The sequence below is a fragment of the Monodelphis domestica genome, chromosome 2 (genome assembly GCF_027887165.1).
Source record: "Monodelphis domestica isolate mMonDom1 chromosome 2, mMonDom1.pri, whole genome shotgun sequence".
NCBI lineage: Eukaryota > Metazoa > Chordata > Mammalia > Didelphimorphia > Didelphidae > Monodelphis > Monodelphis domestica.
In genome coordinates, this window is record NC_077228.1 from 134,754,089 (window position 1) to 134,781,181 (window position 27,093).

The window sequence follows — 27,093 nt, forward strand, 5'->3', positions numbered from 1 at the left end:
CTTTGCAATTGAGAGATACGTTGTGGCTTTACCATCTATAGTCAGATGTGCTCAAGGTGTGTGTGATCATTAAGAAATTAATTCTACTCTAGAATTAATTCTACTCTCTTGCCCAAATTGGATTTAGCCATGGCAGTGTTTGCCACTGGCTCAAAACTCTGAATGATCCAGTACTACAATTAGGGAAGTGGTATTCTGGCAAGAGATAATGAAGGGGTGGGTGAATTCCTCAACCAGCAGACCAGAAACAATCTTTACAGCTATTGTGTGTGAGATCTTATCCCTTGTAGTCTTGCTCCTGGGTAAAAAACTACAGAACTATTAAAAAAAAAAGTGCTACTTTCCTTCTCTCATTCCTTTCTTCCCCTTTCTAAATAAATCTCTTTTCTTTGTAATTTTAAGATTAATCTCCCTCCTTTTGCTAATCTGAATTAATTTCAGTGGTTTTTAACGTCCAAAGTCTCATTAGTTGGTAGACCAGCACATTGACACAAACTTTTTTTCTTTAAGGCTTTTTTTTTTTTTGAGGAGGCCAACTGTCAAGTTAGTTAAGACTGGAAGGTTCACTTGTTGTTGGTCCAGGTAAGGGAGGGTTTAGGCAACTCAATCTTAATTAAATTAACAAATCTTACATCTTTGGGGGGTATTGAAGGTGTTTCTCAGCAAAATGACCAACTCTGCAGTAACTGATCTCTTCAGTAAATATTTAACATAGAAATACTTATTGTACAGAGTAGTGGCTTGTTTTGAATATTTAATAACTAAACAGATTTTTAAGATGCCTAACATTCAGTTTTGCTTATGGGAGAATCCTACTCTGGCATTCCTCTTCTCTCTGTTGTTTGGCTGACTGAGGCCTCTCACCACTTAAGATTCATAGGATCATAGTAGTGAAGTAGGCCTTAGGGAGATCATCTAGTCAAATCCATAGCTTAACAAGAAATCCCTTTACACCATATCCGATCATTATACATCAGGTACTAGTTGAAGACTTCCAGTGATTGATAGGGAACTTGCTGTCCTCAGGCAGGAAAGAACATAACAAATAAGGAAGTTTTTCTGTATTCTAGTCCCAAATCTAATTCTCTCTCTCTCTATATATATATAGTAGCTTTCCCTTCTGGATCCAAGCAAAACAAGTTTAATTCTCCATCCACCTGACAATTCATATATGTAAATAAAAATACATATATTTCCTTAAAAAACCATTTCCTTTTGGCTTAGAATTGATAGAGTCTTGGTAAAGACTAGGCAATTTGGGGTTGTCACTTGCCCAGGGTGATATAGTGAGTTAGGAAGTATCTTGAGTAGAGATTGGAACCTCCCATTTCTAGGTCAGGCTCTATCCACTGAACCTATCCAAGCTATTCTCCTTATATGTATTTTTGAAGTGGCTAAATGGCCTCCATAAACCAATTCTCTAGGCTAAATATCCCCATTAAAGAATCCTTGGATGTTATAGCATTAGTGAGGAAGTAGAGCAAACATGTTAAGGAGCTAATCTTTTTCCTAGGCAGCCTGAAAGTCAAACTCATCCAAAATTAAATTGAGGAAAAGGGTTGATGGATAGAAGGCAGCAGCATCATGAAGCTCTGGCTTGTGATGTAAATGGAGTAGATTTCACCCACAAATTGTCACTTGAACTTAGTTCACAGAAAAATCATAGTTCTGAGGTTTGATGGAAGTCCTGGGTCATATTGAAAGCTTCATTGTTAAGAAAAATAAGGAGCAGGGGCAGCTGGGTAGCTCAGTGGATTGAGAGCTAGGCCTAGAGATGGGAGGACCTGGGTTCAAATCTGGCCTCAGACACAGAATTCCCAGCTGTGTGACCCTGGGCAAGTCACAATCCCCATTGCCTAGCCTTTACCGATTGGTAAAGGAATTGCTTTGGAACCAATACACAGTATTGACTCCAAGACGGAAGGTAAGGGTTTTTAATTAAAAAAATAATAACAGGGAGCTTTGGACTTTATACACAAGCCCTTTTCCATCACAAAGACAATAGAAAACTTAAGTATTCCAATAACTATAGGTATGTGATTACTAAAACCACTAGGAAGAAAATACTTTTGATTTGATCTTCATTATTCATATTTCATCAAAACTACATAATATATAATAATCCTTATCTTTTGTTCCTTTTCAGTCTTGAACTAGCTTCACTCCAAACTTCTTTATAGAGAGAGGAATACTTGTTCTGATTATAAAGCTTTTTGTTCATGTATAAAAATATAAACCTGAGATTAATCCAAAATATGTAAGACAATCTTTTTCCTTGTTAACCTGGAAGGGACTATTTCACTTACAGTTCAAGATAAAGTAGGGCAAAGCTAGGAATTATCCTAGATTTTGGGGGAGATTTCAAAGAGATCACAGAAATGATAGGTAGCATCTTAAGATTTAAGCTTAAGATTCTAGGGAAAGTTGGACAAAAACCTCAATTCTCCCAACTAATCAGAAAAGGAGGAGCTATTTAAAGATACCAATGTGGATACACAGGGAACTTAAAAAAAAAGATTACATTTAAAAAGACAGAGAAGATGGACATACAGGTAAGAAACTGACAATAAATATAAATGTTTAACAGTTCTGTAAAGAAATGTTAAAGCTGAGAATGAGCCTAAGAAACAATAACAATAAAAGGCTTTTTAAAAGCTTCATTGGGGGCTAAAATGAAGGGAATAAGATCACTGCTGATGGGACAATAATGGACAAAAGAAAAGGCAAAATTATTCAATTAATGAAGTATGCTTTCTTAGCAAAGAGAATTATCTTTGGTCTGGGAAAGCTAGAACAGAAATTGTTAAACTGGCATTGAACTATGAGATAAAGGAGATGTTAAAAGAGCATGTAGCTCTCCTTAATATTAATATTCAAGGTACTCGGCTTGAAAAAATTACATCCCAAGATACTACAAATATTTGAAGATATAATTTCTGGCCTGCTGGTGCCCTTTTGAATACTGTGGTAGATAACATGGTAGAGGTATTTCTAAGTTTAGATACAGGGAAATGTCCTGACTTTTTAAAAAAAAGGCAGTGGGTGAAGTATTTTTTCTATAGGATGATGAGGTTAATTCTATTTTCAAAATTCCAAAACAATAGTTTGTGAACATTTAGAAATGTGAATGGTAAGCACTAAGAACCAGCATTAGTTCACTAAAAACAGATTATGCTAGATAAGTGGTCAAAATATATGAATCCTAGTTTCAAGAGATGGAAAAGATCAACCACCATATAAAAAATGGTCCAACCACAAAAAAAAAAATTGAAAATGAAAACTTCGAGTTTTGTCTTGCATTCAGAAAATTCACAAAAATAACTCCGTGTTAGAGGGGCCATGGGAAGCTCAGCCTTTCTGAACTATTGTTAAAGCTGTGAATTTGTCCAACTCTGGATAATTATACAATGTTCTGGGCATCACATTAGAAAGAGAATTGTCAGGCTAAAAAGTGTATCCAAAGGAGGTGAGTAAAGATGGTAAAGAGGACTGACTACTGGCCAGGCTATATAAATTATTGAATTTAATTTGATGAATGAAAAAGTGTCAATTAGATTGGTCCAAAAGCCAGAGGTAAATATATAGCAGCTTTAGGAAGTGGTAGGTTTTCCTTTGGTCATCTTCAAGAGGAGGTAAGTGACCTCTTTATGAACGTTTTGACGGGATTCTTGTAAACAGTTGGATAATCTCTAAATCTCTAGCTCTCATGCCCTTGTATTTTAATTGGCAGATTTGAGAATCAGGTACCTAACTTGGAGCTTTTATCTAATTGACTTATTATATTCTTAGCAAGTTGGTGGTATACCAATACTCTTGGATGAGATTGAATTCATTTATCTTTTTAACATTTGCCAAGGAGGCTCAGTGGGTAGAGAACCAAGCCTAGAGATGGGAGGTCTTGGGTTTAAATATGAACTCGGACATTTTCTAGCTGTGTAACCCTGGTAAGTCACTTATCCCCAATTACCTGGCCCTTACCACTTTTCTGTCTTGGAACCAATACTGCTTTCAAGACTCAAGGTAAGGGTTTAAAAAACCAAAACATTTCCCAATAAAATTAAGGCAGAACTACTTGAGTTTTATGCATTGTTCAAGCCTCATGACAACACAGAGAGGTGGTATTACTACTACTGGTATTGATATCCTTGTTCAATAGATGAGGAAATAAAGCTCAGAGAGATTAAGTGTTTTGCCAGAGATCAGGTTCTAAGTATGAGACAGAATTTGAGCCCTAGCCTTCTGATTCCAAGTCTAGATCTCTATTCCATAGGCCATATTGCTGCTCTTTTGAGCTGGGACATCAATTGGCCATTTATTTTAATTTCTACATTTTACATGAGGAAAATAAGTCCAGTGAAGTTAAGTGAATTGAGGCAAAGTAGCACAGGTAGTAATTTGAATTTAGATCTCCTGATTCCAAATCCAGCACTTGCTTTGTGATACCAGTCTGTTGCCAGGACTATACTCACATGGTAGAACTCTTCAGACCTTGAGCTTGAGCTTCCCTGCATAGCCTTAAGGAGCACATCACCAAGATTAGGCTTTCAGGTAGGACTTTCATCATTTATTAAACACCTAGTTAGTTGGCACAGAGTTAAGGTGATAGGCAAAAATTAAAACAGTTCCTGCCTTCAAGGGAGTTATGTTCCACTGGGAAGACATACAGATCCAGTCAAATAAAGGATCCGTGATTTCATTGGCATGGGCCACTTGCAAAGGAAGAAATTCCCTTTACTGATGCAGTTTGACACTTATTTCAGTCACTCAGAGGTTTAGAAAGCTTGCGTGTCTCTCTCAGATCAGATCCATCAAGTGGTGATGGAGTGGTAGTAGTGGCAAGGCTGCAAGGGGCTGATATGAAGAGGAGGTAGAATATGGAGGCAACCTAGTCTAGGAATTTGACTATGAAAGGAAGAAAAATGTCATATCTGAAAAAGGATGGCTGGGATAAGTGAAAGGCCAACACTTTTTAAAAACACAAAACTCTGTTCTCGATGATAATCCAAAGGCCTATTTTTGAAGTACACTAGTTCAGACCAGTGAAAGAATTTTAGAGCCCTAATAGGAATTATGTTCTCTACAGAACTCTTTAGTAGTGCACATTTCACATTATAAAATGGGTTTTATTATGAACTTTTAAGAAGGTATTTTCTCTGCTTGTTCCTAAATAGGACTGGTAGTTTGTGAAAGTAGAACCAAAATGCTTTTCTAAATATCTTGCTAACCTTTCATTAAAGGTATCCATAATTTATGGCTGATGTCCATTAACAAAAGGTTCTCTGAAATTAAAATAGTACATATCACATGATCTATTCTTTAGTTGTAACAAACATCTAAAATAGGAATTCCAAATTGGAAAGATGTCAAATTTAGATTCTACCAATTGGAGCAAGTCAATATATAAATGCTTTCTAAGTAAAAAAGTATACTGAAAAACCCACTGAGGAGTAACACACTAAATTCAGTTATTCATTCTGTTTATTGAATTGAAAGAAAGGGAATACAAACAATTTGTTAAGTGCTGTGCACTGACATGGAAAAAGTGTAATTTTTTTTAAAAACCCTAGTAAAACAAATCAAAAAGTTAATGTTGCAATTGAACAAAAAGTCTTTTAAAGATATGTTTAATATACTACACATTTATAAAATAAAAAAGTTAACATAGGGTGTCCTGTAAATAATTAGTAAAACGAGTGGAAATAAATAGACCCAAAGTTCTTATGCTTTAAATAGCAAAGAAATTTTAAACTACTAAATATAATCTGAGGAAAGTAACAACAAAACAAAAAAAATTTAAGAACTCAATCCTTTGAAACATTTAATCAGTCCATAGCAAATAGTCATTACATACCCAAAGCTCTAAGTGTTAACTAGTTCCACCACAACTTCATAAAACTCTTGACAATTTAGAAATCTTGGGATCAACAATAAAGTTCTTTTCTTGATCTCTACAGCTTGGTTTGTAAGTACATACATGCTTTGTGGATCCATTTTTTTCCCCATACATTTTCAAGGAGCCAATAACTTTTCCATCTGTGCCTAAAAATGTTAAGATTCAATTCTAGCACATTTGCCCTAATAATGAAAATGCTTAAGTAAAAGATGGGGCACATTTAATTTCAAGCTTATAAAAATATACTAGTATTAACCAAACCTTAATGTCAGAGAGGGCACTTCACATACACACAAGACTTGAAAAGTTTTTAATAAAACATGACAAGTACCTAGAACAGCTGGTTCCATGACTTAGATTCCTCTCTATTCTCACACACGTGCACACAATACACACATACATGCGCACGCACACACACACTTTTTATACTCCTTCAACTATTTGTCTCAATGAATCCAGACAACCTGGACTATGAAGGTAGGAAATGGGATTTAAAGTTTTATTTTAGCGACTAGAGGGCAGCTACTATAGTAATAGCTTAACACCACTGAAAATTTTCAATTACTATCCTATTTTTAGAAAGTATCTAAGTGTCAATGAAATTTTGCCTCTTTTAAAAAAAAGTAGCAGTTCCTATTAAATCACATTGTTACTAAGATACTCAATTTTTGAAGGGGGAAACAAAAAAAGGAGCTGCTACAAGTTTAAATTGTAGAAACAAACCCAAATAAATCAAATGCATATTTTATACATTTTGGAGTTGGGGCAATAAAGGATATTAAGAAAAATGTCTTCTTTCTCCCCATTCAAAATCAGCCATTCTTCTGCTGTGAAAGATATGACATGGATATTTTTCCCTTCAGTGTATCAAAAGATGTACCATACATTTACCCACTGTGAGGCAGAGGTGGTAAGGTCAGTTCTGGTTTGCAGGAACCAACATCCTAAAAAAGAAAATTTCAAGATGGGGAGGGGGTGGGAAAGAAGAATTTTCTATTAATGTCATGAAATGCCACTAGAGGCAAAACACTCCTATTAGCAAATCACTTAAACATTGTGTGTATTTTAGATGAATAAAAATATGAAATGAATTGGATGATTTAATTTTGAGCTTAATGGTTTAATTGCAGCTTTCTTCAAATCTTTATCATGTGTATTTAAAACTAGGGAATTTATTTCCCCCTGGCTAGCCAATAATTTATGACCATAGCCCCAAATGAAGTTGTGCTCCACCTTTATACTACTTACCTTATTCAGTGTAATTCAGAATTTACCTCGCCAATGAGAACATAAATGTAGTTGCCATGACTTTTATCATAAACTATTAAAATAAGAAATAAAACTGGTTCTGAATATCCCATTATCCCCTTTCCCCAAATCTATCCCACCAAACCTCTATAACCCTAAAATTTGAGTATTTTATATTAACAACAAATTATATATATGGGAATAAGAATCATCCTTGCTCTGGCCCTTAAAAATACCAGACTAGAAACATTTTTAAGCACATGGAAATTAATCTGTTGCAGATGCGCCTACTAACCTTTTTGTCAGTCAAAATCTCCATTTTCATATGTGCAAAAAGTATAGGTACTTTTCAGTTCACATATTTACTACTATCTTGTGGTTGGCTTGCTAGAAATTTAACTTGCTTTCTTTATCTTATTATATATTCTACAGCAGTTATCAGAAGTTTGTAATTACTGTCTGTGGACTTACTGATTATTCTGCTGGCAGGGTTTTAAGTACCATAAATCCTAGATTGCCTCCCCATACAAATTGACCTTTCTATCACAGTTGCTAACTGGTATATGTAAGAAACAGATGTTAACAGTAAATTGGCACAGCAAAGTACTGGAGAGTACAGGAAACTGTCAGTAAGACAATAAACTTGGAGAATGAACTCACCTAGCTGCTATAGAAACCTTTGCATAGTTGTGTTGCTCCACTTCAATGGAGCTATATTCCTGGAAAATGTGCCTCATATCTACTCCATTTTTGAAGCATTCTTACTGTACTGTGCTTTAAAAGTGCACTTTGAAAACTCACAAATTATGTAGGAGGGGCTGGTCAAAATAGATAGGGATTTTTAGTTCCATCCAGATTGCCTCTTGAATGGGCATGAATTTCAGTGTTACAAATGTACCCACAGCACTCTTGTAACCAAACTTGTAAACAGCTGTGGAATTTCTACAGCTCATAATTTACTAGAGATGTTACTGCAGAGACTAGGGTGTATTAACGGCTTCAGGGTATACACAAATCACTTAAAATATGAATGGTCTGAACTGTACTGAGGTAAAGAGAAGTTGCCACTTAGTTATATACAGTTACCAATAGATTTTTATTCAAGCTTAAAGTAAAAAGTAATTTTAGTTAAGAAAAATGAAGTACCAGATAAGGTGTAACATATAGTTCTTATTCTAACTCAGAAGTATCAAAACAGACAGGATTTCTTTGATTCTCTAAGTGGCGATCTCTGCAAAATGGAGAGTAAAGACACTATGAAAATCTTTAAGGTTATATACCAATTTGATAAATAATCTGTTGACCACGATCTATTAATTTCTCTTACTGCAAGCTTTGGGGAGAATCTATGTTATTTTAAGGCCAATTTGTGTTTCTCTTCCCCACCCTACCTCCCATATTATTCCTCCCACAAACCAAGTCACCCCCATTCCCCCCAATAATGGAAGAATCCGTGATATCCAAGCCACCCATGCCTTTTCCTTCCCAATGTGGATTCTGCAGAAGTCTATCCACAGTAGTTAAATATAGTGTAGATGACTGGTCCTAAGGGAACTGAAACTCCAGTTCTCAAGACTTCTACTGATCATGATCTTTCACTTTGGGTTCATCCTGATACCTTTCCCCCTATCCAAAAGCAGTGGTCTACCCTATCTATCCTGTTCCTTTACCTTAAAAAGGGAATTTCAAGGGAGACCAAGTGTGCCATACTCAACTGTGATGGGGTAAAAAGCACAACATGAACATCAGGCTCTTGGCTTATTTTCAGAAGTGTAAAATATTCAAAATAAAAGTGCTTTTTTTTTCTTTTTACAAAGGAAACCATTCCTTATATTTAAAAACAAAAACCAGAAAAAAAAATCTATCCACAGCACCAGTTTAGAATGAGGTCCAGTATGGCAATATTTATAATGTCAACTTAAAAGGGATATTCTTTAAATCTATCAATCAAAATATTAAGGAAAAATGTGTAATATAGGGAAAAAATGGATGTTTATAAGCTCAATATGTGCATTATAATCTGGATTCGGTCCTCTTCTTACTTTTGAGATTTAAAAAAATGTAGCCAAGGTTGTAGCATTTCTCTAGGTTTCTATTTCTTTTGATTTCCAATTTCATGAAAAACTCGGATAAATTTTGGAGAAATCCTGAATTGACCTTTGTTCTATTCTATCATGTTGTGTATCTAGAAGTAATTTTTATTCAGTATCTTTAAGATGAGTGATGGCTGTAAGAACAAAAACAAAAGACCTCAAAAAATTTACTCTTAATTGCCTGTGTAAAGTCCTTCTGAGCACTGTTTCTGACCATGTCTTGTATGGTACTCCAGAAGATCATCAGTTATACTGCATATCTATGTCATAGATGACACTGTTTTTAAGCTGGTTTAAGTTCCAAATGTATACAAATGAAGTCACTTTAATCCTATAAATACTTCTTAATTTATTTAAAAAAAATTGTGCTGTTAACCCTTTACGGGGCAACGAGCTATGTGAAAAGTACAAAACTTTTTGTCAAATGTGATATTGAGAGTGCTTTTGACATAGTTCACTGGTTTATCATCTGGATCAGTATATACTGCGCAACGGGCAAGGCTAGAATCCATGAACCAAGCTGCAAAGATCTCAAGCTAAATAAGGCGGAGAGATTTAGAGAAACAAGAGAAGGAAATAACTTTCCTATCCAACGTATACTCTTCAGACTAAAGCACTCTTTCTATCAAGCCTTCTAAACTGTTAAATAAAGTTTTCCAAACAAGCATTTAAACTTCATTACACAGAAGAGCAACAAGAATGGTAGCCCGCCAGACAAAAAGGCAGGAAGGAAAAAAATATATATACTGAGTTCAATGGGTAGCCTGAATGTAGCACAGTTCTTCACAACCGATGGGGGGGTAATTCAACACGGTGTCCAACAACGTTCTAACGACGTGCTTCATCTCAACTGGTTACTATGAAGCAAGGTGGTAAATGTTTGGCCCCGATCGGGCTTCAGAAATGGTTCTTTTTTTTTTTCATGACGAGCATGTCTGTCCAGCTATCAATCATGTTTGTTTGCACCAAATCCCAAGCCATTTAAAATACGACTAATTTTTAAGTTAAACAGAAGTCGTCTGCTCCAAATTCGCCATCAACTATCCATGCTACTGCATTCCTCTGAAGACAAGATGAAATGTGTGTATATGGAGGAGAAAAAGAAAAAAAGTTGTTGGTTAGAGAATTTTAAAATACCACATTGCTAAAAATTATAGTATCACTAATAAAAGTAACAAGTTATATTTTGGCAATATTAATTTTGAGGCAAAAATGCTTGGATACATCTGCCTTTGTTGAAATCCAAAGAGAAATAATTTGTTTCCATAATAACTTAAGAGTTACATACATCACTGCTACCCCTAATTTTACTTTTGCAGGCCATGTAGACACAATACAGAGGAAAGACAGGAAAGACATTTAAATGGAAGGCTAAGATGGGTTCTGGATGTAGGCTGTTTTATATTTTCTCTCAGTTATCCCCCCCCCCCATACTATAGAAATAAGATCTAAATCAACATACCACTATATTTCACTAATAGAAAAAATACTAGAAATATTTAACTGCTACTTCTCTCTAAATAGAAATTGCAAGTTTTAAAAATCAAGTTTATGAAATAGATATTCCTGTATTGCTAGAAAGCATAGAACTAAGACTTGAAAAATCTTTTTCATTACTCATGTGAGATCACAAATCTCTTATTGCTATGGTTATATTAGAAAAGTATTGTTTTGAGATATTAACCATTTTAATTAGAGCTAATCCTATAAGCATGTCTTGATAAATTCTAGCAATTTCATCATGGACATTCTGGACTTAATTTTATTGGAAACTACTGTGGTTCAACTTTGTTCTTCCTACTCATATTCTTTTGCATTTTACTATCATGATGATGTACATAATTAAAAATGAAAACCGAAAGTGCTAGACATTTCTGAATTCTCCTTGAGCTTCTTAAGTCACCATTATGCCCTCTTTAAAGTCCCAGCTAAAGTGTGAGTGTGAGTACTCGCCACCAAGAGAGCTCCCAAGAGAGCATCCTGTAGATGACTTAGGAAACAGCTTAGTCAAATGTAGTTAGCAGCTTCTTCCAGTTTTCTCCTTCCCCCACCCCCAAAGGATATTCCAAGATCCTCCTCAGTCATCCTAGTTTGGGTTCTTAGAAACTGAAGAGTAATGCCACTTTTTTCTTCACTATCTTTTTGTTTTTATTCCCCTGAAAGATGAAAAGTTAATTTGTTTCCTAAATTCACCACTGGAGATCTTTAATTAGATTCTGAAGGACTACTTTTGTTAGTGATACAGATGAAATTCACTATGTGGGTAGGAGGCAAACTATAATGACTTCTCAAATCTGTTCTATAAGTATATGATTTGAAGCAAATTTGTTGAATCTTTCTTTAGTGATCATGTGGATAAAAATAATCAGATAACCATTGCTGTGTGGTTATACTCTCACAGTGGTGTCTGTAAAACAAATCACTTAAAAGATCTATTCTCCTGTCATCCATATAAATTTCTTTGAAGGAAAAGCTGTCAAAGGACTAAAGAGAATTAAATGATCATCACAATGGAGATTCATAAAACACCTACCTACCCTAGAGATTTCAGAATTTGCAATAGGATAATAGATGGTAAAATGAGCCTGCCCTTTCAGAGGTAAGGTTTTCTAGAAGTGAAAATCAGAATGTCCCATGATAATCTGAAGATGTGAAATGGTCAACTAAGATTGAGAGTTGACAAAGACTAAAAGCAACAAAAGGAACTGGAACTATTCTTCTCCCTTCTATCTCCTATCCCAAGCCTTTCCTATAGAAGTGTCAAAGATAAACTATATGTAAAATGCTTGTCGTATGTCATTAAGTTCAATTTATTTTTTCCACAAAAGCTAAAAAACTCACATTTACTTATAATTAGCAATAATAATGAAATTGTCATTAATTTTTAGTAAAACTTTCCTGTTATAAACACATTTCACTAGTTTCACTAGTGTTTTCACAACAAAATTGAAATTATCATTATTCTAATGCCTCTTTATCTTTGCTCTAAAGCCAAAGCTTCACCTCTAAAAATTCCCTGTTAAATGAATCCCCATTGAAGCTCAAATACTCTGAGTCATCTGGCAGAAGCAAGGCCAACCATAATGACCAAAAGCCTTTTTCTACTGGCAAATTTGAGAATCAATTAGCTGCCAGTTCTCCAGACTCCCCCCCTCCCCCAAATACCCCCTTAATAGGTCGAATCAGTCACTAAACCTTGGGCTACACAGTAGGGCAAGAATGCCCTTTTCATCCCCTTAATGCCTGATCCTTGCTGGACTCAGATAAAAGCCAAATGGCTTAACCAGTTTGGGGTACCTTATTCCATCTGGGAACCCCCTTGGTCTTGACCATTATCTTTCCTACTGCCTTCTTCTCAATGTACTTCCCCTCACTAAAGCTCGCTTGCTTTACTTTCTGCTGACTCACCATGTTCTTTCTTGTAGTGTTCTGCCCTTCCTTTGTACTGCACCTTGGAAGCCAAACCAAATTCATTAAGATATTACCCTGCCTCATATTTTGGTTACATATGACTAGCATGCAACTAACATGTTAAAGGTAATATAAGCAAAAAATATATACTCAAGATGAGTAGAAAGTCTAGGATATCTCCATTTTATAAACTGGTTAGAGATCATATAGTTTACTCATTGTGTTAAACTTGGAAAGTGCAGGGGGTTTTGGTATTCTTTGGTAATTAGTAAAGTAATTTATATTTAGTGGGTATTTAAGTAAATATTTGCTAAATAAGTGAAATTAGGTTAGCATCCATGGCAAAAATAAGACTTAATTTAATAGAATTAGTATTTAAATTGAAGTTGAAGGGAGTTCTCATTTTGTCCATGAGAACCATAAAAAGGTCCTAAATATGAAGTTAGGTGTAAAAGAATCTCTATGCAGGACTAGTGTATAGTGCTCTAAGGATAACTTTCTCCACACACAAAACACATGTGCCACATACATCTACTTCAAAAATACCAATGATTATTGTAACCAATATGTACAATCAAGTTTTCATGGAAGGAAAAAAAAACCTTAAGAATAATGCAAATGGTATTACCTTCAATATCCTGGTTGTCTACAAAAGGTGCTGGTCCCCATATTCTAACCGTGCCATCATCTGAGGCACTGGCCATCATGGATGGAATCTGTGGGTTCCAGCTCACACAGTTAACTGTGCGTGTGTGTCCTGTTAGCTCTGCAATTGGCAGCTCACTACGTTTGTGCCAGATGTATACTTTGTGATCTGAATAAAACAGCAATTCAGAGAAAAAGAAAGCGATATTTGCATTAGACAATACCGTTTACCTTTTTCAAATTATCCTGTGAGTCTAACAATAATACATGCAGGTACTGACTAAAAATATAGTTTGACAATAAATGAACGTGGGAGTTTGTGAAAATCATCTTAAGCAAATATTCGACAATACACTCATCCCTCTTTATTCAGTTATCATCTTTCTGTAAAAGGTGATATGAGCAAACAAATAATACTTAAAAGATCTGTGACTTTAATTCCGTGTTTCTGATTCAAAATATAGTTTTTGAGAACTGGTGTGGCCCAAAACATCTTGGTAGGTCCTATGAAAGCTTATGTTTTGAGAACTTAAGTTCCCTTGTATATCAAAAGCAGGCTATGGAGGTAAGACTTCTTTGAAGGGTCCACATTCATATCAATTTGAAAAAGATTTTCATCTTCCATATTGTTATGCTCTTGTCAATATAACATAGAATGCATTTTCATGATGAAATCTTATTAAAGTCTTTGAGCCTAACGGACCAAAGAAAAATTAGTTTTGTCTATATATATGGTTGTCACATATCTGTTTCCTCAGTGACTTGAAATCAGGATGTACTGTGACTGATTTTAAAACATGCACCAAACTGAACCTTGTCTTTCTCAGTTTAAGTTTCCTTTGGGTCTACCATCCAGTTCAAAATGCCCTTGTATCTTTATATCTTATCTTTTTCTTTCATTTCAATTCATTCTAAAGTAATTCACTTTAGAATTAACTGCCTTTCCCCCATTTATTATATCCTCAAAACATACCTTCTTCTAATATTATTCTTCTACTATCTAATACATCTTCTAATATTTACCCCACAATTTTATCAAACCCTTGTCTCTGAAAAAAAAAAACAACCCTTTTTACCATAGCTGAGTTACAAAATGATTTCTAAAATACTAAATAATAGCTCCAAACTCAGAACAACAGCACCAAACAACTCAAAGTGTCCCCTCATGACCATGCTTGGAGAAGCTGGTCCTGTAAATTTATTTCCACTTAGCAAGTAAGGTTAAAAAGTCAGGACTTGAATTCAGATCTTCTGGTTCCATATACTCCTTTTCAAGTCATGCAAGAAAAACCTATCTTATTACATTATAGCTGCATTTAGTTTTTTATTTAAGATGCTAACATCTAGTTTGATTACTCATCTCATTGAGCACTTAGTGCTAAATGAATTAACAAAATCTAGCCCATCTTCAAAGCATGAAAAATTGTTACTGCTGAGGACAGTGAAAAACCAAATTCTTTTTAGCTATCGGGGATGATAATACAAGATGGTTAAGAGTTGACTGCTTACTAATTGAAGATATTCTGAAAGGTTTTGAAAAACATTCTCAAAATACTTTGAGCAAAGACAAAACTGCAAGGAATACATACATAACCTACCCATCAAGGTAACCACTAAGGAGATATAGTCATTTGGATATTAAGAGTTCAGAATATTTTCTAACATTCCAATCAGTCAACAGGGGGTCAGTAAACATTTATTAAGTGCCTACTACATGCCAGCTACTGTATGGCACCATTATTTTATAGTCATAACTCATATGTAGATACCACATTTCAGCAAATAAACTAATGTATTTTTATGACAATTGAGTGGCAATAATTTACATTTGTATAGCAATTTACAATTTAAAATGTTTCCTACATCATTAGATTCTGAGATAGTCATTCATTCATTCACTCATTCAAACAAGCACTGTACCTAGACATTGTGTCAAAACAAAAACCAGTATACACCACCAAAGAACTTATATTCTGTTTCAAGGAAGGCAACAAGAAGGGAGGTAAGTAAATACAAAACAAACAGAAATTAAATACAAAATAATTTTAGAGAAGGCACTGGCAATTTGGAGAAAGGAGGGGGGCAGCTCAGAGCAACTTCTACAGGGTCTCATGTAGAAGTTGGTAGGCAGTTAAAAAGAGTATTGAGGGAAGCTAGGGATTCTAACAGGTAGATGTGGAGTGGGAGTACATCCCAGGTAAGGGAGAATCCCTAGTGTAACCTAGGGATCCAGTTTATACAAAGGTGGAATAGTTGTAATGCACGGCCCAGGAAATAGCATTTTGCCTGGAGTGAATAAAGGAGCATAATGCTTAGTTAAGTAGGGAAAAGAAGAAACCAGATTGTGAGATTAAAATACTAAAGAGGAATCAATACTTGATCCTAGGGGCAATAGGGAGTCAATAGTTTAATGACCAGGGTAACACGGTTCTATACTTGAGTTTTATGAATACTAGTCTGTCAGCTATGTGGTAAAGGAATAGGAAAAGGGACTGGAAGTCCAGAGAAAAATGAGATGGTTCTTTTAATAGTTCAGATAAGATGTAGTAAGGGCCTGAACTAGGTTTATAGTCATGTGAATTAAACTATAAAACTGAGTGACTAGAAGGGTGTTGTAGAACTCTTAACAGAATTAGCAAAATTAGGAAGAGAGGAGTTCTGATTTGGATATATCAAGTTTGAGATGCCTGTAGCACGCACATCCATCTGGAAATACCCAGTAAAAAGTTGGTGCTTAGAAGAGAGAATTGGGTTTCATAGTTATGTGCAAAAGTTGATAGGTGGAACCCATATCCAAAAGAACAGAGAAGAGCCTGAAGGGCAGGGATAGAGATCAAGTCCATAATTAAAGGTTAGGATAAGGATAAGCCAGTAATGGTACAATAAGATAGGTAGCAGAACCAAGAAAGGGCAGTGCCAGGCATATATCCAGGGGAAAGGGTGGTGAACTGTGTTAGGATCCACAAAAAAGCCAAGAAATTTTAGAGCTGATAAAAGCCTATAAGATTTGTCCATATCACCGATAATCTTGGAGAGAATAGTTCAGTGTTGAGGTTAGAAGCTAGAATGTAAGGGTTTCAGAAGTTTGAGAAAAAATGGAAAGCAGGGAGCAAAAAAAGGTTTTATTTGTTTTGGCTGTGAGAGAGATATAAGATGACAGCTTAGCTTAGTGAATAGTCAAGTCAAATGATGCAGAAGATTTTGAGATACAGAAAATGGGGCAGTTCAGAGCAACAGCAAATAGCCCTACAGTTAGTATGAGGCAATGACAAAAGGGAACAAGAGAGGGGAGGCTTGACTTAAGAGGAAAAAAAGATTGAAAACAATCACTCTTGCTAGTGGGTTCTCCAACTTTGGTCTCAGAACTACTTTTTACATTCTTATTTAGGCCCCCCAAAGAGCTTTAGTTTGTGTGCATTTTATAAATCAGTATTTACCATATTAGAAAAATAATTAAAATAACAAGGAATTCATTTGAACATAAATATTTTTACCAAAAAAAAAGTGTGCAAGAGTGGTGTTGTTTTACATATTTTTGCAAATCTCTATTGTCTGGCTTAATAGAAGATGGATTCTGCTTTCAATCTGTTGCAATGTTATTTTGGTTGAAGAATTTGAAAAAATCTGGTCTCTCAAAGTAAAGGGGTGGTGTATTTCAATGGGCAAATTAACATCTTAGAATCATTATAAAAGTGATTTTGACCTACTAGACCCCTAAAGGGTATCAGGGACCCTAAGGAGTCTGCAGACCATACTTTGACGAAAACTGCCAAGATAGTCTGCTTTAGTTAGTGAAGAAGGAAAGATTGATCACCTTACTACAATAAAAGACCAGTTGAGATTAGATAACAAATTTATAGTGGATCCATTTACTATATACATTTGACTCTGGTGACTTCATATTGAATTTAAGAATTTCTTCCTAAATCAGCAATTTGTCTAAATGATAAACCTTTCTTACCTCTTATCAGGTATATCTTTTAAAAGAGAAAATAAAAAAAATTTTTTTGAGATTAGAACTAAGCAGTACTCTACAATTTGACCACCTAGTCAACTGGAAAAAGAAGCTATCTAGTTGGTAGGTATCTATGTTGGGGTATTCATGCTTTGATAGTAGGGAATTCAAGAGGTTTGATTTAATATAAAATGGTTTGGTGGTTTCAGAATACAGTCTGGTACTTATAATAGAGAAATGTAAACATTTCTAATGATTTTACAAGGTTCCATTTTAATAAAAATTTAATTTTAAGTTATATATATTCATCAAGGAGGAGTAGATATACAATATGTGCTATATAGCCAAATAATGCTAAGGCTAGATCATGATAAAAATAATCTGGATGATAATTCTGTACTCAATTCGCCAAAAATTAAAATAAATGAATTATGTGTAAAAACGGTTTCTTGGCAGATTATTTGTCAAAGTCAAATGTTATTTTACAACCATAGTACCATACTCCTCCTTCCTCAATTTTCTGTTAACTCACTGCTTTCTACATTAAAACATTAAACTTTCATTTAAGTTCTTCACTTTTCCTTGGGTCTTTTTTCCCTTCTACATCTTTGCTTATTTTAATGTGGTGTCCTTTTCCAGCAAATTCTCTCATTGATTCATCCTATACATTGAATCCTGATTGCCTCAAAGTAAACCATAGACAATATATATCTACAAATTTAAAATCTGAGACTAGATTAAATAAAGTTAACAATTATGATGCCATTTTCTCAAACTGGAAGAGAGGGCTAGAGGAAATTCTGTTTCCAATTAGGAAGGCACAGGGTTGAGAGATATATTAATATCCTGGGGCCTCACAAAGTGCCATTAGTGTTAGATGAGGAGATGAGTTTCAACGGTCAAGGAAGAGATTTGGAAAGATGTTTCAGCTATGAGGAGAAAAAGGTATACAGAGACTGGAGTGGATAAGAATAATTCAACAATTACCTACAACAGTGAGGAAGCAATGAAGTTGCAGAACGAAAAGATAAAAAAGGTTACAGACAAGACCCAGTGGCCATTTTACGCCTTTGAACCTAAGATAATATTGTGAAACTAAGCTGAAGATTAGCTGCTAATCTACATTCATAGAAGAGAATTTGCTTACCCAAAGAAGTCACTGGCAATAAAATAAGAGATGATAAATATTCAGACTGGAGCTCCTCTGCCTTTTCTCTCTCTACTTCAAAGACTAACATGGGGGCAGCTGGGTGGCTCAGTGGAATGAGAGCCAGGCCTAGAGACTAGAGGATCTAGGTTCAAATCTGGCCTCAGACACTTCCTAGCTGTGTGGCCCCTGGCAAGTCACTTGACCCCCATTAACTACCCCCCCTTACAGCTCTTCCAAAGTCTTGGAATCGTATAATTGAAAATCTATTACCCTAAAAAAAGAACTACATTTCCCAGAAGCCCACTGACTTCCTGTTGTTTCGTACTTCCTGTAGACAGGGGATATTAGGCTGGGATGTGGAGGGTCCTGCCCTCTTTTGGCCCTGTTGGCTAACATGGCAGTGGTAAATGGGGATTTTCAACAAGCTGATCAGCCATGGGCTCGTGGTCTTTATTTTGTATCCTCTTTATTCCTTGATTTCTAATTATCATTAATAAATCCCTTAAAATATAATACTTTTATTTATTGAGATCTAATTTTAATTTTTACAGAACCAATACACAATATTGATTTTTTTTAAACCCTTACCTTCCGTCTTAAGAGTCAATACTGTGTATTGGCTCCAAGGCAGAAGAGTGGTAAGGGCTAGGCAATAGGGGTCAAGTGACTTGCCCAGGGTCACACAGCTGGGAAGTGTCTGAGGCCAGATTTGAACCTAGATCCTCTAGTCTCTAGGCCTGGCTCTCAATCCACTGAGCTACCCAGCTTCCCCCCACAATATTGATTCTAAGACAGAAAATAAGGGTTAAAAAAAGATTAACCTTTCCCATGTGAATCTTGGATTCCATTCTCCCCCAAACCATTTTATAACTCCTCTAAGACTTTGCTGAGGTAATTACTGCCTCCTCCTCCTCCTCCTGCTTTTTTTGATCTTCCTTGTCTACAAACATGTTCAGTACCCTCTCCTTAACCAATCAACTCTGTTCTGCTACCTGACCTATCTTATCTCTTCTCTCAACCACTGTAACTATTTCTTCTCCATCCATTCATTTGCTCCTCCACCTCTCATAACCTAGATTCATTTAACCTTCCAATCTACCACAACTGCACTCTCAAAGGTCTAATGACCAAACATAGTGGTCATTTCTTAGTAATTTATCTTTTAAAATTATCTGAGGACACACCAGTGTCTAGCACGGTGCCTTGTAATTAGTTAATATCTGTTGAAGTGAACTGACCACATTCTTCCTTTATTCTGTTTTATTAAACCTTTACCTTCCATCTTAGAATTAATTGTATTGGTTCTAAGGCTAGGCAATGGAGGTTAAGTGACTTGCCCAGGGGCACACACAGCTGGGACATGTTTAGGTCACATTTGAACCCAAGACCTCCTATCTCTGGCCTGGCTACCAATTAACTGAGCAACCTAACTCCCATAGGTTCTCTTTTATATGTATTAAGTCAGATAAATTTTTACAGAGAAGAACTCTAATGTTCAAAACACAAAACCTTGGTGCTTCTCTAGTACTCTGATAGGGCTGTATACTTCCTGAACATTTCCATATTCACTATCTTTGCTCAAACAATTCTTTCTTCTTGGAAAACACGTCTATTTCCCCCAAATCCACTTCTGCTACACATTCTTCTAGGTCCCGAGCAGAAGAATCTTTTCCATGAAGGCTTTCCTGATTCCTCCAACTTGAAGGTCTCTCTCCCTTATGTACTGTTTCCAATGTACTTTTGTATTTTAAATCTGCAATACAGTTATTTGTGCATATTTCATCTTTTCTACTTGATAAATTCTATTAGGTAGGGGAGAAGATCTGGCAAATAGAAGTAGGCTTTAATATCTGTTGAAGAAAGGAATGACTGAACCTAACTGTATGACAAGATCTAAAGCTATCATTGACAATTTTATCTCTGTCCCATGCATATAACTTAAAGGAAAATCATTTATAATGATGTCAGGATAAATCTGTCAATGTGACATTAGCTGTATAATCCTGTGCAAGTTGCTTCAATTCTCTGGGTCCCATTTTTATTTGTAAAACGGTGAGGTCTTCGCTAGACTGAAAAGAGGACCAATGTTGAGGTTCTAAAAAAAATGTGATAATACTTATGGATACCCTGACCTGTTTTGTTCGATAAGGTATTTTTTATTAGGGCAAGAATGTTACTGGAAAAGTTATTCAGCAAATATAATTCATTCCAATTTTTCTAAACAATTTAGTTTGAAGCAGCATCCTCTTAACCTGAGGGTTATAATCAGCTACAATAATTAATGCTTGAATGCTTGAGCTGGTATTAACGGAATGGCAAGAAACAAGGGAAAATATTTGTATATTTATACTTATGTTTTTTATACATTAAATTTATAATTGTGTATTTATAAATATTTTCATATTTGTAAAAGTTAAGCCTTTAAAATTTAATTTTACCTTTCATAGTTATGTTTTATATTTCTATCACCTTGGAAAAATTCATTGAATCTATTTAAAAATTTTGATTCATAGTGATATTTAAGATTTGTGTAGATCCCCAGATTATTAGAAGTAACATATTATTATAAAACTAACAGTACTAAGAATGGCATATTTATAATACATGTATAACCCAGATCGACTTACCATCTGACAGGAAGGAGGGAAGGACACAGATTTTAGAAAACATATTGAAAATTGTTATTACATGTAATTGGGAGAATAAAAAAATAAATTTAAAAAAGAAGAAAAAAAGAATGGCCGATGTGGTTTATAAACTTTCATTTTTGATCCTTATATCATTGAGGCGAGTTAAGTGTTTGAGGAGTTTTATCCGTGTTTTAACTGAAACTGAGGTTCAGAAAGGAAAGGTTTCTATATTACACACAGGAGAGTTTCATATTATCTCTTTGCCTTAACATGGCCCTCTTTTCAGACTAGTGGAAGACCTCACCATTTATTGTTGCCTCAGGTCATTACCTCCCTTACTCCTCCCCCTCCTTTTGCCTTCATAGGCATGTTGATTCTGCTCTTCTCTAATCCAGGTCTTCCTCATCTAGATTTGGCCTGCAGGCCAAAACTGCATTAAAAAATATAAGACTAATTCAAAAGGGTAAAAACCATTCACAGCTTGTGGGCCATTCAAAGTCAGGTAGCTAGTTAGGTTTACTGGACATAGACGTCAGTTTCCCAAGTGAGGCCCCTTCCTCTGGTTTCTGCCCTTTCCCATCTATTCTCCATAGAGATAACAAAGTGATATTCTTCAAGTATAGATCTGACAATGCCAGTTTCCTGTTCAGGAATTTCCTGCAATCTCCATTACTTGTGAGTCTAATATTGGCAATTTTAATAGTTCTTCACAACCTGGCTCCACGATGCATTTCTATGTCATTCTCACCCAAATGGTCTACTTGCTGTGTCCCAGATATAGTTTTCTCTCATCTTTGTGCTTTTGGACAGTTCCTCCCCTATGTCTAGAAAGCACTACCTACCCTCCTTGTCTCCAACTCACAGAATCCCTAGCTTCTTCTGAAGCTCAGCTCAAGTGTCAATTTGCTTTATAAATTATCCTCTGGGTTTTAGCTGCTAGTCCCCCCACTCCCCAGAAATTAACTTATAGCATTTTTGTTTTGTATCATAAACATTTTAGTACAATGCCTAGCATTAACATTTAATGCCTGGTGCACAACAAATGCTTGATTGATGTGTGTCCTTACTCTGAGTACAGCAATTTGATAATATAGCTGAAAGGCTGACCACAGAGTGACCAAGACAATTCTAATTGGCAAAGGAGAAAGCTTAATCAAAAAAGTATAATGTAATTGTAATCAATTGGCCTAAAATGCAAAGTGGAAGAAGTTATCTAAATTATTACTGACTTAAAAACAAAAACAGATGCTATGCCATGACAGATAATTTTTCGAAATCACAGCTAATTGTGCTCAACTGAGCTCACCCAAGTAAAAAGTATAATTAACCTGGAATTTTTAGATCTTAACCTAGTTCTAAGAAGCATCAATCTAATGAAGTGACCTGACTCTCAGGATTATGAAACAATGATTTACTCAATCTGATTCAGGGACCCAGAATAACCCACTCCTTCCTAATACATATAACCAAGGTAAGTGCCAAGAATTTAGCATCCAGAGTGCTTTACATCTTTGAATGACAACTGCTACGATTATAAATAAAGACAAGAGATAGAAACCTGACCTGTGATTTCATGTGTAAATGGAACATCTGAAGAAGCTCCCTCTTACCAATGCAGGTCAGGACATTTTCTAACTTAAGAATCAGTGTTGGAGCCATTGTTTAGACAATCAAGGCGCCAAAAGGCCCCCAGGGCATAAAGCCACTCTGTGTCAGAGGAGAGCCTTGAAACTAAGTCCTTCAGGGTTCTGAGGACAGCTATTGATCCCTTCCACTACATTTTATTTCACTAGACATATTCTGAATAATTATGTATCTTTGATCAATTTCAGTACATGACAAAAAGGTAAATTAGCCATATATTTAACTACTGTTACCTTCACTGCCACTAGCGATGAAGTCTTCATTATGGCCTCCAAAACATGAGTGAATTGTGTAAAATCCTTGTGTAACACCTTGATACTTTCTCACTAAAACTCTGTCTTGTAAGTCCCATAAATGAACTCCCTATAAAAGAAACCATACGAAAAGTTTATTTTACTTTACATTTTTTCCCTGTTATTTTAAATTTTCTATTTGTTATGAACAAGCAAAGTAGTTATTGTGTGATAAAATTTAATGTTATTTTAAGTAACAGAAAATTCAACAATTAAATAATACTTAATAGAACCATTTCTACTCAGTTACATATAAGTTTTAAAATAAATAATTTGTAATCTATTTGAAGAAAACATCTTGGAAACTTACCTGAGTTGCTACATTTAACAAAGCTAATCGGCCATTTTTTGAAATAGTAAAAGACATAATAGGGTGATCTTCTTGTACTCTATAATCAGAACACACAGAAAAAGTGCTAGTTAGTGTGGTAAAGATTAGAATATATTTAAAATACCTAAAAACAGGCACCCCCACCCCCCAGATTTTTGGTAAAAATGGCACAATTCTGTCTGCAACTTACATGATCTCTTTTATGCTTGACTGGGGAAAATGAATTTGAGTCAAAGGTGATTATTTACCATTTAGCCATGCATGACACCTGTTATTTAATAAAAAACAAAACAATAGGAGCAGCTAGGTGGCTCAGTAGATTAAAGAATCAGGCCTAGAGACAGGAGGTCCTGGGTTCAAATCTGACCTTAGATTGTTCCTACCTAGCTCTGTGGCCCTTATTACCTAGCCCTTACTGATATTCTGTCTTACAACCAATACACAGTACAGAAGCTAAGTTTAAAATAAAGCAATAGTTACATGTTCCTATCTGTAAGGTCCTCGAAGTTGTAGCCCCGGATTCGCTGGTGTGTATCTGATGCCAAAACAGTCTTTCCATCACTTAAGCACCAAAGGCATTGCACTCTTACCCCTTCCCAGGAGTCAAGGAGATTACCATCTAAATCCTAATCAGGAGAGAATTATAAATGACACAAATGGTCAGGATATCATTACAATTTTCCAAAATAAAAGTAAATGTTTTTCTTAATAATATTCTTTAAAAACATTCCCAACTTTGATGGTAACCTCAAACTAGTTATTCCCAAGTATTCCTACTTAATCATAGGAATCTAAGCACAGATCAAGTTCCATTAAAACAAATATAACCAAGACAAAAATCTCTGTAACAAAGTTCTCCAAGCTTTAGGCAAGGGTTTACTTAAAGAATTATCAATACAGAAAAAAATTTTTTTTTGACACCTGGACATTTGGTCCTCTGAAGTTGACCATAATGAGATTTTTGGAAATGTGTTTCACTAAACGTTTATTGGGAATTATGGCATTAAACAGAATTTGTTTTAAGTGGGCTCATGAGCCCATTATGGTCAATTTTTCCTCTTGTAGATACAGTAGATGAACAATATTAGCAAAGGAATATATTAAGCTCCCTCAAAGTTTAAGGTTTATCTTTACCAAATGTTCACATACTTGCAGGGCCAAGATCAACTCTGTACTACTTTCATGAACATTTCATTAAATAGACGAAGTTAAAAGATTTAAAATTCCAAGATAAACACTTGTCATGAATCCACAGAAAACATTTTTAATATTATAGATAACTTCCAATTTAATTGACTTCTACTGTAGTGAAATCTTTTTTAAGTTTCTTAATAATCAACAAGTACAAAAGTACTTACTTTTTTTACCTTGCACTGTGCCCAAAACATTGAAGTACAACACAACTTTTCTCAAAATCGTAATACTCGGTACTTGCAGAATACTGTACTTTTTCCATATCATTTTTATTGTTATCCAATGAGCACTGAAAGATGTTACTTCATACTAAGAATCTAAAAGCTTTTTACAAAACAAATTCATCTACTTTCACTTAAATTTAAATCACTCTACTGCTAAAGTAGGCTTATCTAAGGAAGAATTCATACTACAACAGATTAAATTTGGTGAGTTTAAAATAAAATGCAATCTTTTCACTCCAACACAATTCAGTAACTACTACAGTAACCACAAAAATAAAATGTTCATCATATTTTAACAAATACCTTACTAAACTCAAAAGAGGAAGGCTTGCACATATACTTGGTATGGGCAAAGAAAATACTGAAATACTGGTAATAAATTCTATTTTCTCTAAATAACTAAATTAAGAATTTCATTCACAGAAATATGATTCTTGAAGGGAACACTGAAGCACGTACACACTGGTAGAACTGTCCACGCTGCCCTCCAGTTACAAAGCGTTTCCCATCTGGATTCCAAGCCACACTTGTTAAACTATCTTCATGAGACTGGCTCATCTTTGTCCTCAGCTCCCCTGTCTATAAAAGAAATATGGATAAGATATAATCACCTGGGAAATATGTTAAAAAGTGTCAAGTAATGCCGAGTATGGAGTTTATGAGAACATTACTATACATTTAGAAAAATGTATCATTTTAACATCAATACTAATTAAAGTTTACTTGAAAGGAAATTACCTCATGAAGGTTTATATCAGTGTCTTTTACAGATGATGCTTTTTAAAAAACCCTTACCTTCCGTCTTAGAATCCATACTTGGTATTGGTTCTAAGGCAGAAGAGTGGTAAGGGCTAGGCAATGGGGGTTACGTGATTTGCCCATGGTCACACAGCTAGGAAGTGTCTGAGGCCAGATTTGAATGTACGACTGACCTCCCATCTCTAGGCCTGGCTCTCAATCCACTGAGCCACCCAGCTGCCCCTATAGATGACTATGTATCAAAACAATAGATTTCATGTGATATATTTTTTCCCAAAATGAAATTATTATCTATCAAGTTCCTAAACAGCTATGTGTATACAATGAGATGGACATGCTATTTTTCAGAATAAGGCATGAGAACAGCCCAAGGTCTTTAACACTTTACTAATTTGATAAGCTTTCTCCTGAGCTACATATTCCTCCATTTCCTTCTGGGAAAGTTTGGTGTTAGAAGATATCAATTTTGAAGCTCAAATCATTATGAAATAGATCTTAATCTTAAGAGTAGATATCTAAATGTAGAATAATGACACACCAAAAATTTCTTGAGAGAATTTTTCTTTTTTCTCTGTTTTTTAAAGGACATACAAGGAACTGAAAGCAACAAATGATATTCAGGTACAGTTTGAAGAATAAGGCGTTTTTCTATGTAAGTTGATTAAAGATTATCTTCTTTTCAAGGAGTTTCTGAAGTTAAAGTGATACACTGTAAAAGCAAGCAGGATATCAAAATACACTTGACTGAATGGAAATTGATCCAAATGAAAACTTGGGATTTTTAAGTTAAAAAATAAATTATTGTAGCATTAAGGAAAATTAATACTAGAATCAGAATTGCAATTATATAATTCAGCCTTAGCTATTTCCTAGTATTCTTCATTCTGCTAAGTTTTTTTTTAAATCCTTTCCAGTAGTTATTCAATGAAGCCACAGTAAACATATTTATAAATACAGGGGATTCAAAAGTCTATCCCCATTGGTTCTCATCTTAAAACCTCAAAGTCAATCAGAACTATTATGTTTCTTTCAGTTAAAAAAAAATAACAACTAAAAAGCTTTGCCTCACAAACCAGCTAGCAAAGAAGCCTTTTGGGAACTTAAAGAAATGCCTAAGGCTTACTTCCCAACCCAAACAAAAGCAAATGTCTTATTTAGGGTGAAAAGTAGATTCAAGAACTTGAATTGTGGTAAAGTCCTACCTGGGACCTGGGCAAAAGAGCATCTGGTACCATCAAGCTAAATTTGAACATAACATTAAATGGTAGCCATAAAATTAAGACTGTCATAAGTAGAAAACTATGATTAATGCCAAATTTATTAAATATATCCATAATAGCAAAGGCAATCTTCCAGTATCCTTAGATTGCTATAAAATTCATCCTATTATTACCATAAACTTAGTAAAGAAAGTCCCTAAAAATGTTTAGTAGGCATTTCTTCAGTTTTATGGCACTATGGTATAGACTCATGAATCCCTAACAGAAAATTAAAAGAGCTATTTGAAATTTTCTTTTTACTTAACTACTCTGATCAATACAATGATCCATTATATTTCTAAAGGACTCAGGATGAAAAAGGCTAGATCTAATGAACTCCAAGTGCAGGCTGAAGCATACTTTT

At 35.0% G+C, this 27,093-nt stretch overlaps 1 protein-coding gene across 4 annotated transcripts in view; it reads right to left on the reverse strand.

Annotated features, from left to right (window-relative positions):
* Window positions 1-5,460: 5,460 nt before the first annotated feature.
* WDR26 (WD repeat domain 26) overlaps window positions 5,461-27,093 on the reverse strand; it is a 47,894-nt gene continuing 26,261 nt past the window's right edge. For 2 of the 4 annotated variants that reach the window (XM_056815995.1, XM_056815994.1), the window contains exons 9-13: window positions 25,171-25,290; window positions 23,774-23,919; window positions 23,273-23,351; window positions 22,903-23,032; window positions 5,461-13,459 (exon numbers count right to left, since the gene is read on the reverse strand). In XM_056815995.1, coding sequence (XP_056671973.1) covers window positions 13,182-13,459; window positions 22,903-23,032; window positions 23,273-23,351; window positions 23,774-23,919; window positions 25,171-25,290 — 753 coding nt within the window. In that variant the 3' untranslated portion in view covers window positions 5,461-13,181. The remainder of the gene's footprint in view (window positions 13,460-22,902; window positions 23,033-23,272; window positions 23,352-23,773; window positions 23,920-25,170; window positions 25,291-27,093) is intronic. The other 2 variants (XM_007481476.3, XM_007481479.3) reach the window with 2 other exon arrangements.